General features: G+C 35.9%; 1 protein-coding gene across 7 annotated transcripts in view; it reads left to right on the top strand.

Annotated features, from left to right (window-relative positions):
• LOC6641555 (piezo-type mechanosensitive ion channel component) overlaps nt 1–13788 on the top strand; it is a 37977-nt gene that overhangs the window by 12564 nt on the left and 11625 nt on the right. For 3 of the 7 annotated variants that reach the window (XM_023175549.2, XM_047011058.1, XM_047011060.1), the window contains exons 2-13: nt 6167–6338; nt 6415–6679; nt 6746–7050; nt 7570–7696; nt 7770–7889; nt 7956–8115; nt 10529–10759; nt 10821–11018; nt 11082–11641; nt 11709–12330; nt 12404–12896; nt 12961–13768. In XM_023175549.2, coding sequence (XP_023031317.2) covers nt 6275–6338; nt 6415–6679; nt 6746–7050; nt 7570–7696; nt 7770–7889; nt 7956–8115; nt 10529–10759; nt 10821–11018; nt 11082–11641; nt 11709–12330; nt 12404–12896; nt 12961–13768 — 3953 coding nt within the window. In that variant the 5' untranslated portion in view covers nt 6167–6274. Of the gene's footprint in view, nt 1–6166; nt 6339–6414; nt 6680–6745; nt 7051–7569; nt 7697–7769; nt 7890–7955; nt 8116–8413; nt 8627–9997; nt 10055–10528; nt 10760–10820; nt 11019–11081; nt 11642–11708; nt 12331–12403; nt 12897–12960; nt 13769–13788 lie in introns of all 7 variants that reach the window. The other 4 variants (XM_047011059.1, XM_047011056.1, XM_023175548.2 and 1 more) reach the window with 2 other exon arrangements.

The raw sequence follows: 13788 nt of genomic DNA, 5'->3' as shown, positions 1-13788 counted from the left end.
CATTCATCTTCATAAATTATGAAGGAGTGCGGTAAAAACAGAAACCTGGCAAGAGAGAGAAGAAGAGGGGGAAAGACAAGCTATGGGAAACACGCAACAGTGTTTTTATTTTCCTCTGACAGTTAGCTGTCAAATGAGTGTCAGACCTCTTGGCTTATAATATGACATTAACATTCTTGAACTTGGACAGCAAACAAACTTATGACTCAACGTGACTTTGTTTGAATTGATACAGATATGACAAATACGACTGTACCAAATGTGGTCATCACATGTCAATATATTAGCAAGTAGATTACCTACCTACACCTGTTAATGGACATAAACAACTTAATTAATTTGTGTAAAATAAGTTGAAAAACATCAATGCTTACTTTATAAATAACTGTTTTTTTGTTAAGTATATGGAAGTTTATATTATAACTGTTAAATTAGGAATCTCAATATACATATTTAAATCGATTGAAATCTGTTCCAAATTTTTAGTACTACCAATTTGTCTTATCAGCAAACTTTGCTAAAACTATTACTTGTAATCTTTCTAATATGTTTCATTATCTACACAATTTGGGTGACCAGTTAAAAATGCTAGGCACAAGACCTATCAGAATCTTAAGTAGGTAAAGCATTTATAATACCCATTATTATTATAAAGCTGATTTTATGTGTCGGCATTAAACAAATATACATATATTTATTGATAGCTTCAACAAAAGATTAGTATTATTTTCTGTGCCACAGTGCTAATATCCTCCATCAGATCGGGTTCGATGTCTCGCTTAATTGAGCAAGTAAAAAGCGTTTCTGCTGGCCTATCCTTCATTTTGCAGGGAGATTGTTGAAGAGAAGTCCTAATGTATAATTTTCTCATCAGTCCAGATTTGGCAACATTTGGTCTGATAAAAGTTTGGTAAAGTTAATAAGATTTTAACTACGTTGTTAGATGTTAGAAGCTAAATGCTCTGGAGAGCTGATTAGGTGAAGCTGAAGTGTTAAATTTTTAATCTTTTCCAATTATTTCTTCCTAGTGGAAGGTTTCTACATTCTGTTTATATATATTTTATTTATATACATGTTTATATTTATAGATTGTGTTAGTACCATTATGTTTTCTGTAACTACCCTTTTATCAGAACGTGTATAAAACAGGATAAATAAAGAAGAATATTAATTTTTTTTTAAATAATGAGTTTCGGTCAATGCTATTCAAACAAAAAGAACTATAATTTCTATGTTCTGTATTATGTGTTTAGTTATTTAAGTTCATATATATTCTTCTTTTGCAATCAAAAGCCGAATATTTTCTACAAACATATGTTGCAATATCTAGTAGATACATATTTTCATCGGCACAATTCTCTGATCCTCCCACATTATTCATCCACTTATTTCCGTTACAACGGAATATTCTTTTTGTATTTATCCAATAGCAACTTTTATGTGAACAAATAATCGTAAAATTTCAAAATATTTAATCTACCATTGACTTTTTTGGAAATCATCATCAATACATTCTTTTCGTTTATGTATTCTGAATTAAACGGATTTACTGCCACATTTCTTAACGCTTTTTAAACAAATTAAAATATACAACAAATACTCAAAATTTCTTTCTGCTGCCATAAAAATGCTTCGCTCATACCGATGAAATAACGTATACGCCACATGGTACATGGTACACATTCAACAACAGCTGCACCTCAGCAAATGTTAAGACATTCTCGTATTGCAATAACAATAGCATTAAAAATAAGAACATACAATTAATAACAACAAAGAGAGAAGCACAAGAGCAAAGAAAAATAGATGCCAATGAGATGTCGTTTTTGTATGTTAAACAACGTAAAATTTTGTGCCAAGAAAATCGAACAAAGGCGAAATGAAAATCGAATCAAGAATTGAAAATCGAAATAGCCGAGGAATAACAATAACAACAACAACAACATTCTCATATGTGATAGACAACAGCTGCTGTCAAGCAATAGATACAAATGTATCTATATACATTTGATATTTATGCATATATATATGTACATCTGCATACGCATATAGATTGTACTATAATGCCAAACATCAGCGGAAAAGTATCGAGGCGTGCATACCAAATGAATTAGTAGCAAATAACACGCGTTATTTCGAAGACTGAATTGGCACTGCGTGAGCCTATGCTATGGAACTGGGACTAGGCTGGGGGAGCTCCCATAAATGGTGTCTAGGGCGCAACACGTGTCAATCTATTCTTCTCTGTCTGGCTGGCAGCTCAAGGGGTGGCTGGGGATATGGGTTGGGCGGCAGCCGACACCCGTCGAATCTGCCGCATGAATTCTTTTTTGGGTTGGGTAAATAACACAAATCGTAGGCTAACTAATAGTGAATCCAAAAAGTATTTGGACTTTCAATAAATATTTTATGCAAAATTTAGAAAAACATTTGTTTTCTTTACATAAAGTCAAAAAAGCAGAAGCTATGAGCTTGTCTTTCAGACTAGAACTAGATCAGCTTTTTAATTAGAGTTGTATCATGTTTGAATCAAACGTCTTGAGCCTGATTTGCAATTCATTCATTCATTTATTCACTAATATTGATTTATACATTTAATAGTTTCGATACTTTTAATATTCCTTATTAAATGTCCTTTTACTTTTACATTAATCAATGTAGATTAAGCTGAATGCATTAAAGGAACGACTGAGAAACAAATTTGTGTCTATTTCGGCATAAAATAAACAATTTGTAGACTAATTTTGATGTGATTTGGATTAAAATGGCACAAAAAGTTGTTTAAAATCGTTCGACTGTAGCAATAATGGCACTCATTCTGCAAATAACTATTCACAGTGAAAATTAGTAAAAGATAAGTGTCACGAAGAGGTTTGAGGATGAGTATAATGCGGTAGTGCCCTTATAGTGCCTCTTTAGTAGAATAAAACGAACATATCGAATTTCAGTTCCACTGTGAACAAACTTCTCTCATCCAATGTGCCATTAATCCTATTCCCATCCCAATTCCATCCCATCCGCAACAGATACTCATCTACTTTAATGCGGTATAAGACATCTGTTCCACACGATTCTAGCCGAAATAAGCCCCCCTGACAATCTCCCACTCTCCATCCATCATCATCATCATCTTCATCAGCAACAAGCATTTTTCTACTGCGAAACTACTTTTTGATATGCCTACTACTATTTTATATGGGAATGTACATATATATAAATATGTATGTTATTTTTTGTCTAGCCGCGGCATGTCTGCTTTATGGGGCAGCCACTTGAGCTTTGCCGGCTGCCGACCCCTCATGCGACGCTACCAATGCCGCCGGCTCAATGGCAAACAAATTGTTGTTATTGTTGTTGTTTGCTCTCACTGTTCTTGTTTCTATCTCTCTTTTGGTGCTCGCTTCCTCTCTTATTAGCCCACATAATGTCGGATTCGGATGTGTTTGAATGGGAAATGGAGGAGGCGTTGGCTGTGCCGGCGGCATCGTTGTTGTCATTGTCAGCATTTGGCATGCTAAAAAGAAACTCACACCAAAATGGCTCTCTTTCTCTCTCACTCTCTCTCTTTATCTGTATCTAGGTGTCTCTTTCCGTTGTCATTTCTGCAATTTTTTTAGTGAACAAAAAGGGAAAGAAATGTAGAATTTTATGCCAAATTACGTCATTTTGTTGTTTATTTTTTGTTGTAGTGTGAAATTAGCAAAGCTTTAAATGTGCAATTCTTTTACATAGGTGTATATACCCATTCATATATATGCGTATTTGTTTATTTTTAAACATTTCTTAATTCATGAAATTCTGTGTAATTCGACTTAGTTATTTAGTCATTCAAAAGTGTGACTAGAAATGATTTTGTCTCACTTTTTTCTACTGAGCGGGTTTTTATTAGTTTTATTAGAGAACTGTATGAATGAAACAAATTATTGAATTCAAATGAATCTACTCGAAATGAATGAGTGATAAGTATACAATGAAATGAATGAATTATGAAATAAGTAACTCGGGTTAGGATTGAGTGTAAAAGAACTTGTAATAGTTTGAATATCATGTATATGTAATGCTATGTATTTTAAAATATTCATATTATACATAAGTTACGTATATTTTGGCAACCAAAAAAAAAAGATTTACTTTCCGTTTATGCTAAGCCCATCCAACGAAGTTTAAAATAAATATTTAAAAATATAAAAAAAAATAGAATTATCTTTTTTTGAATTTTTATACCATACACCCATAGGGTGAAATGGTATATTAAAGTCGCCAAAATGTATGTAACAGGCAGAAGGAAGCATCTCCGACCCCACAAAGTATATATATTCTTGATCAGGATCAAAAACCGAGTCGATCTAGCCATGTCCGTCTGTCCGTCCGTCCGTCCGTCCGTATGAACACCTAGATCTCGGAGACTATAAGAGCTAGAGCCACCAAATTTGGTATGCAGTCTCGTGTAGTATGTACGCTTATCGAGTTTGTTTCAAATTTTTGCCACGACCCCTTCCGCCCCCAGAATTTACATAAAACTATTTTTCTTAAAAAGTATAGCAGATAGAAACATCAAATTTGGTTTATATACTCGTTTAGTTAGCGCGCAGAAAATAATTGTTCCAACTTTTTGCCACGCCCCCTTCCGCCCACGGAATTTACATAACTCTGATTTTCTTAAAAACTATAAAAGCTACCGACATTAAATTTGGTATGTAAGTTAGCCTAATAGACGCGCAGATATTGACTATTTAAAAATTTTGCCACGCCCATTTCCGCCCCCGAAAATTAAACAAAACTGATTTTCTCGAAAACTAACAAAGCTAAACTCACCAAATTTAGTATGTATATTGGCTTAGTATGCGCGCAGAATACATATATTTTAATATGTTGCCACGCCTACTTCCGCCTCCATAATTTAGAAAAAACCGATTAGCTCTTGCAATTTTTTGACCATCGCGATCAAATTTGGCAGACTAATAAATCTTATCTATTTTTTATCAAACTACCAAATTTGATTGAAATCGGACTAGAAACATACAAAATATACGTATGAACGTATTTTGCTACGCGATCCATAAGGGCAGAATTGGCCGTTGGCTAGTGGCGCCGCTAGAGTGCTTGTGTGTTTGTAGAGTGAGCGAGATAGCAAACGGTATGAGGCATGTTAAAACAATTTAGTAGACATACATTTGGTTTTCGAAATTTTAAATATTTGTTTCACCTGGTGTATGGTATACCCAAGTCGGCGAGACGACTTACTTACTTCATTTTCATTTAAATATGAAGATGGTAAAAAATAATGGTTAAATTTGGGTAAAATGCTTTTCTCCTAAAATTTAAATCTTCAAAAGATTTAGCTAATGGAATAAATTTTTGGGATTTTTTGTTGAAATCGAAATTTAAAAGCACTAATATTTGATTTGATGCGGCTTGGACCATGACTAAAAAGTTCCCATAGCTTAAAATTGCATATTTAATTCATATTCAAATGTAATAAGGTTCTTCAAGTTGCATTGTCAAGTGGATTTGCAATATCGTTTTCTTGCAGACCATTTGCTACGACTGCACTCAAATAAATGCCACATAATGTGCCATAGAATGGCAATTACACATTTATGCATTGAGTTGCTTCTTCCACTGGGCCACAGGCCACATACAGCCCTTGTGGAAGGACAATTGTGCGACTAATCGACGGGCGCCTTTACAGCCCCTTAGAGCCACTCCTCGACGAAGTTGAAAAACATGAACAGAAAAGCGGAAAAGGAAAATTGAAACTAACCCAACCCAGAATGGCGTGTCCTTTGATATGGGTAGTAGCTACTGCCACGCCTACAATTGTTGATGTCTGTGTGTGTGTGTGTGTGTGTGTGGGTTAGGGGAGCGTCTAGGTTTAGTTGTTTCTTTAGTGGTAATTAAAAGTGTGTCAATGTTTATATCCTTAAATGAGTTTTTTGCGTTTAATTAAAAGACTATCAAAGTCAAGTTCTTAAATCTTTTTATATTTCTCGTAACGAAAACGGAAGTAGCAACAGGAGATATGTATACTGAGTAGTTGTAACCCAAAAACTTGAAAAGAAAATGGTGATGGGGTAAAAGGTTCGAGGAGAATACTATTTCCGGCTTATCCTTAATGTAATTTTTCTAATTTCGTTTTGCGTTTTCGCTTCTCGTCTCTTTGCAGCGGCAACAGCAGGCAAACAAATTGCAATTGAAGCTGCAACTTTTATGAATGAATCTCACCACTAAAAGTGTGGGCCAACAAGGAGGTGGTGCAGCAGCAAACTAGAAAATGGCCTTCAGCTATGCGTGCCTGGTGCTGCAACGCGCCGTGGTGCCGGCAGTGCTGGTCCTGGGTAAGTTTCCGGTAAACTCAGCCAGCATGAAATAAGTTTTTGTAATTTTCTGTTTTTCCCATTTTTGCTTGCTTAGCCTCCCTGATGCGACCAGTTGGCATATCGTTCGTCTATCTCTTGATGTTCTTTATGTCTCCGTTTATACCACTTGCCACACGTCGCAACTTTAAAGGATCGGTCACTGCCTTCTTTATCATCCTATTAGCTCTAAGTACGCTTGTTATATTGGGTCACATAACCCTACAAATACTCGCTGTCAGCACTGAGCTTCTCACGGACAAATGTTCCTTTATCGAGCGTCTGCTAAGGCACATTGGATTCATCAGTTTTCTTAAGCTGACGTAAGTAATGAGTGAAGAGTGATGGTAATTATACCACTAAATGCATTTTCTATAATCTTACCACAGACCATTTGCCATCATTGAGTGGCTGGCACCGGAAATTCTGGTATTTGCCACATCTTTGGGTTCATATCTCACGGTCAAACGTTTGTCCACGCAAGCCATCAATGTCGATCAATTGGAGAATGGTGAACTGGCCGAGGCTGGAGTGCAATCCGATCAAGTAGCTGGCACATCAAGTGATGCCAATGGTGGAGACAATCTGCAACAGGCTACGGCCACAACGCCCTTGCAGCAGCAACAGCAACAATTACGAAAACGTGTCTCAATGATCAGTCAGCATATACATTTCGAAGGATTAATTAAGATCTGTAAGTACATAAATCAAAAGGTTTTTTTTCTAAAAGCTTCGAGTGTATACTTAAAAGTAACCCATCAATAATTGAAAGAAAGATTTTAACAGAAATTTTCTTCTCGAAAAAGAATGGCTTTATGATTCAAAATATGCCTAGGATGAGCCGTGATGCAATCTGAGTCCCGGACTAGTAAAAGATAAGGCTAGTCGTTTTTAAATTCAAGGCATGACTCGATAAAAAAACTTGAAACTGAATACAAATGATCACTTCTTGTATTCAGTTTCAAGCAACTCATTATTACAAGAAGTACTCACGAATATATTTTGTATTGTGCCTTAAAAATTGTTTGTTAATAAAAGCCCCCAGTTTGAATGCAAGTCCTGTCACTTTGGAAATTCCGTCCCATTTTCGATTCATTTAATTTGTATGGTAAAGTGTTGAAAGACTTGAAGTTTCTCTATCGACATTTTAAAATGTATTGCTTTCGATTTAAATATTCTATCAATCTATAATAATAAATTTTACTCATTGCAGCTCCTTTGTTCTGTTTGGCTACATTGTTCTTTGCCGCCGTATTGCGTCCCTCTGTGCCGGGTGGCTTCTATTTTCTCATTTTTCTATTGTCGGGAACTTATTGGGCAACTTGCCAAACGCTGCAACGGTGCGTATGACTTTTCACACCACCCACTTTTCTGTCAACTTGATTGTTTATCTTTGGTTTTATTATTTTGCAGTGGCTTTGCTTTGTTGCTGCGGTGTGTGATGGTTGTCCTTGTCCTGCATTCCCTGAGTATTGTGGCTTATCAAACCCCATGGATGCAGGATCAATTGAATTCAACTAGTCTGACAGCACGGTAAGTCAATCGGTGCGTTTGAATGGATAATTTTTGTTAACGATGTTGTGGTTGTTGATTTTTCAGTTTGATTAGTTTGGAGCCGCTCATTGAATCCAAGTGCACAGATATACGTATTCTTATGTATAATAACACTTTGTATCTGGATTCTTATCTCAATCCATTTGCCTTGTTCTTTGCCTACTTTGCCTTGGCATTGACCACAAAGCATTTGATTAATCCCAGGGTAAGTTTCTGCTCATACAAATTGTTCAGCTCTCTCTTATCTAGTGCCACTAACATGGATAGCCTTTTAACTATACATATTCTGATTTTCTGCTCTTTTTCTGCTGCTCTTTACACATTCTAAAACCAATTTCAATATAAAACGAAACATAAAAATTTAATGATACAATATAAAAAAAAATACACTTACACACTCACATTGTCACTAACTACACCAAAACAACAACAACAACTGCAAACAAACAAACACACACACACAAAAACCCTTCTATTTCCACTATATTCACTGCTGTCCTTAGCTGGAATCGAAGCCAGCCATGGCATTTGGACAGCAGCTTACAGATTGCAATAGCAGCAGCCTCAGTAATAACACCAACAATAAAGTCAATCGGCAGCTGTCGCTGCTCGCAACAACAACAACCACAACCACACAAATGAATCGCAAGGATAGCGGAGGCATTGCCACCTCGACAACTACCTCAAACACACTAAATCGAACACAACGTTTGAGTGTAAGCGACTTGAGTAGATGGATATGTGTGGGAGCTAGATTGATAGTAGTGGGGGGGCGAAGGAAACTAGTTGTTATTACAGTAAGATGGGGGCGTAGACGAAAGGAAACGGAAAAGAGAAAAGGAAATGAAGACATTGAGGAGCAATCACTGCATTACAAATAAACATAATGTGTTTTGATATAGGACTTGAGATTGTCCAATATTAAGGTTATTTCTAGAAAAGTGAAGAAACATAATACAGGAAAACAAAATTAAACTTTTGCTTTGTTGTTTCTTAGGTGTCCAAAGCTCTACTAAGGTTTTGTTAGAGCAGCTCTACCATAGTGTAAAGATAGACCAATCTTACGACGTATTGCTTATTTATCTAAAGTTAATATTACCTAAATGATAACAAAACAAAATTTAAATCTCTATTTTACTTGTAAAATTTTTAACCCTGAACCCAAATTACAATTGTAATTTATATTGAGGATCTTTTTATTGTTACTGCAAAAGAAAGTATAGATGATTAACCGCCAAGAGATAGATGTGGATCGAAAAGTATTCTCATATTACCAAATAACAATAGGAAAACTGCTGTTTTACTTATTCACTAGTCCAATTGAACTATTTTCTACAAAGGAAGTGCATATATTTCTACATATTCCTTTATATTTCTACAATTGTTGGAAAATCATAAGTGATTTCAATACTTTGAAGTCCTGTAATGGAGGAACGAGAAATCAAAAAGGGTTCAAAGGTTTCCAAACATTAACCATTAAAAACAAAAAAGTAATTGTAGTTACAGAATTTTATCAATAAAGAATTTCAGTAGTAGATCAAATGTTTGTTAATAAATATTGTAGCCAAAATAAGTTTTCCTTCAAACTAAATATCCAAGTACAAGTCGGTAATAGGCGCAGTACAAGTCTTTTAGCCAAAGTTAACTTAAAGAATTAACATTTAGTCGGTTTTTTGGCACAAAAAACTTTTTTTTTAAATCCAAGCAAAATAAACTTTAGATTAGAAGGAAATGAAACTAAGTATTTTTCTTGTAACTTTTGAATGAGAAACAAGACCAAGTTCAAGTTACTTGTATTGTTTACAATTTGATAAATTTGGCTTAGCCCTAAAAACATTGAACATACTAAAATCGTTGGAGGTCAACCAAAAATTAAATGTTGTCTGTGTTAAATGCTTAAAAACAAAAAAGATTAATAATTTTGCAAAAATCAAGAAAAAACAAAACACTTGAAAAAATTTACAAAACTTTTTTATTTGCTTTTCGCTTTAAAATTTTTTTTTTTTTGTAATTATTTTGTATTTTTAGTTTGTGCGTTTATGACTTCTGTTTATTACGCTCTCTCTTTTTATTACCTTCTGCTTTAGGTTTCTTTACGCCGTGATCAGCGTGCAACGTTGAATGAACCGACTGAGACGACGCCTGTACGTAAACTAACTCCACTATTTCGCCAATTCTTCCAACCTACTTCTTTGCCCTATTAGAAAAAAACTATCTATCCTATTCTGTACTATCTATCTGTCTGGTCTTTCTATCTATCTATCTATTTATGTATTATTTTTTAAGTCATTTTGTCATTTGTATAAATGTTGAATGTCTAATCTACAATTAGTGGACTCGTTGCCATAGTACTAATACTAATCCTCTCTAGAAATGCCATTTAATCTAGTATAAGTGTGCTCTGTTTGGAAGATTGTGGGTATGGGTTAATTTTAGCCATATTCACTTTAGTTGTTCGGGTTATTAACACTTACAATGCCATAGAATAGTAGAATATATTGATATTTTTAACCCCTCCTGATAAATTTCTTCTATATACATATGTAAATACCATACTTAGGCCGAAAAGAAAAGAGCACCTTACTAACAAATCTTTGTCTACTCCAACAAAATTCTAGCTGGTACGTCAGAGTACACGCAAGGCAAGGACCCAGGATAATGTTGCAACAGGTGGAGCTGTCACCTCGGGCAATTCGCGTGGCAATGATATACAATTGGAATCATTGGAACATCGTTCAGATCAGGAGAATAATACCACATCCATTCTAGATCAGATATCGTATGGTTTTGTTAGCGTAGGTGGTTTTATTTACCAGAATAGTTATATTTTTACAAATATTCTGATGATGGTGAGTTAAATTACAAACCAAATGCAAGTTGTAATTATTAATTGTTTAATTTTTTCTTTAGGCCTGGTCCATAGTCTATCATTCATGGCTAACATTCGTATTGTTGTTGTGGGCAAATGTTTTGTGGATGATACCAAATCAGCGCAAAGCCATGATGCGTTCAAGTCCATTTATAGTACTATATACAGAATTTTTACTAGTCGCCCAATATATTTATGGCATGGACTTGAGCAATGAAGAGTTGCCCGCAAAAGTATCTGTGAGTTAAATGAGTTTTTAACTCTTTATTAAGGATGATTAATATATTGTTTGGACCTTTCAGACCACTGGAATTAATCTTCAGCAGATTGGTTTCGAGAGACCCATTGAAAATCATATGCGTCCATGTGTTCCCTTGATAGTAAAGACAGCATTTGTTTTGATGTTTTGGGTTACCTCCCGCCAGTTTTTCAAGGAGAAACGCGATCGGAGAAGGGATAGCACTTTGGCTGACATTATTGCTCCCTTGCAAATAACTGTTGGTTCAGCTGGTTCCACTTATCTCATCAATGATGGCAAGAAAACATCAAAATTCTTGAAGAGAGCCGGTGATGTCATTAAGAATCTTTTGGTCCGCCTATGGATTTGGTTACTCATCTTGGTGATCTTTTTGTGTGCAATCACTGGCGAGACTATGACAGGTTTTCGCATCTGTTATATGGCTTTGTTCCTATTCTTTTTGCTGGTATTCCAATCATCGTCCAAGGCATGGGTTAAGATTATGTATGGATTTTGGTTATTCCTGATATTCTATGCCATGTCCATATTGATATTGGTCTATACATATCAATTTGATAAGTTTGATAAATATTGGAATAATTATCTCAATGTGACCGATACCCTGTAAGTTTCGACTTTATATACATGTATTTAAATGAGAGTTATAATTTGATTTTATTTCTACTTAAAGGCAAAAGGACATTGGTCTAAAGCGGTATCAGACCAAGGATCTGTTCCTTCACTTGGTATCGCCTACGATAATCGTTATACTGACTGTAATACAAGTGCATTATTTCCACAACCGATTTATTGCCTCACTGCAGCAGCGACCTGTAGCAGGAGCAGTTGGTGCATCGCAAAAGGCCACAGAAACAACTGCCTTGGAGCCGGCTGCAGGTCAATCTAAACGTCGAGGAAGTGCCTCATCGTTGCGTCGTTCTCAAGGTCCATCAGCAGAGGCGGCAGCCGCTACAGATTTCGAAACATCTGTGCGCGACTTGGTGCGCATATCGTTCCGTAAAATCAAAAACAAATCGGAATATATATTCAAGAATTTCAAAGATGTCTTCTGGCGTTTTCTTGAGCTGCATATTATGAAGGCTGTCTATTTGGCAGCTTTTATCTGCAGTGTCAGTGAGGTTTGTGTCCTCCATATTTTTTTCGTCGGCTTCTGTGTGCTGGGAGCCACCTCAAGGAAGGGCGTTCAAGTGTTTATAAGTCGGCTGATTTCGTTTATAGTAACCATTATTGTGTTGTCGAAGATGATCTATCAAATTGAGTACCTAGACCATACCACATACATTGTATCTTGTGTGAGTAACTCTGCAAAACGATACTGACGTTGGAAATCTTTACATAATTTTTTATTTTTCACTTCTTCTCTAGCCTGACAACAGGACATCGAATAATGCCGAATGGATTGGCCTAAGTAAGGCCGATAAACAGCACGGCGGTTTGATGAGTTTGTTGCGCACCTACATTATCTATATGGTCATTGTGACGCTGCACGCTGTAATCAGTTTACGCCAGCTGCAGATGCGTGTAAAAATTGGTGCTTTAAATGATCCACCTACGAAACTTCTGTTCCCTCATATAACTCGCTTGGATGCTGAAAAGGATTTAGTTGGACTAGTCAAATATCTTCTCAATTTTGGTTTCTACAAATTTGGCATTGAGATTTCATTTATTGCTTTGGTCTCTACCATAACTTATCGTCAGGATATTGTGGCTGTGGTCTATGCCCTTTGGTTGGTTGTCCTTTTGCTCCTCAAGCGTTCACAATGTGCCAAAATCTGGGGAGTTTTTCAGGCATTCTTTGCCATATCCATATTTGTGCAGTACATTTTTCTGGTCGGGCTGCCACCTAGCTCTTGTCTAGGTAAGTTTTAAGTAGTTTCAAAATAAGATTTATGTATATTTATTATTTTTAAATGGTTTTTTAGTTTATCCCTGGGATGATAGTGCCTTTGGCGAGAGCATACAGCGCTGGACCATGTTACCGGGACACCTTCATTTCAATCATGTGCCTAAGCTGATATTCGATTTCATTGTGTTGATTATATTGAATCGACAGAAGAGCATCTTCTGCATTGAACAGCGTTATGCCACCAATGATGATTATCCTGGTGGCAGTAATCGCAGTGTTGTGGCTGATATAGCTCAATTGGGCAGAGTACCATTTGACAATCCCACACATGATTTCTGCTCTTATATACGCAACTATTCGGATATATTGAAAAATGCTGTTCTCTGTGGTTTCTATTGGTTCACTCTGGCTGTGGTATTCTTAGCTGGCACGAATATTGCAGATCTGCTAGCCTTGGGCTACTTAATTGGAGCCTTTATATTCCTATGGCAAGGATCTGACTTCTATTTAAGGCCCATTAAAACGATCATCAGTCGCTGGAAATGGCTATTGGCCTTTAATGTGGCTAATATAGTAATCAAAACATGTTTCCAAATGGCTGGTTGCCTATTTATGAATCGTTTAACCACCAATTGCTGCTGGCTGGTCCACATGCTGGGTATAACTTGTACAAGTAATGTGCCTAACGAGCATATCATCCTGCCCGAAGAAATAGATGTTAATGGAAGTGCAGAGGGAGATTGTCCAAAGATAACACATCAAATTGTTCTATTATGGGATACAATATGTTTTGCCTTTATTATCGTTCAATTGCGAATCTTCAAGTCTCACTATTTCTGTCACATCATTACGGATACAAAGGCAAACAATATTCTAGCTTCCAGGTAAGTCAAAAGAAAGAGAA

Source organism: Drosophila willistoni, assembly GCF_018902025.1.
Source record: "Drosophila willistoni isolate 14030-0811.24 chromosome 2R unlocalized genomic scaffold, UCI_dwil_1.1 Seg200, whole genome shotgun sequence".
Lineage (NCBI taxonomy): Eukaryota > Metazoa > Arthropoda > Insecta > Diptera > Drosophilidae > Drosophila > Drosophila willistoni.
The sequence above is the reverse complement of the archived record's forward strand: the minus strand, read 5'-3'. Positions and strand labels throughout refer to the sequence as shown.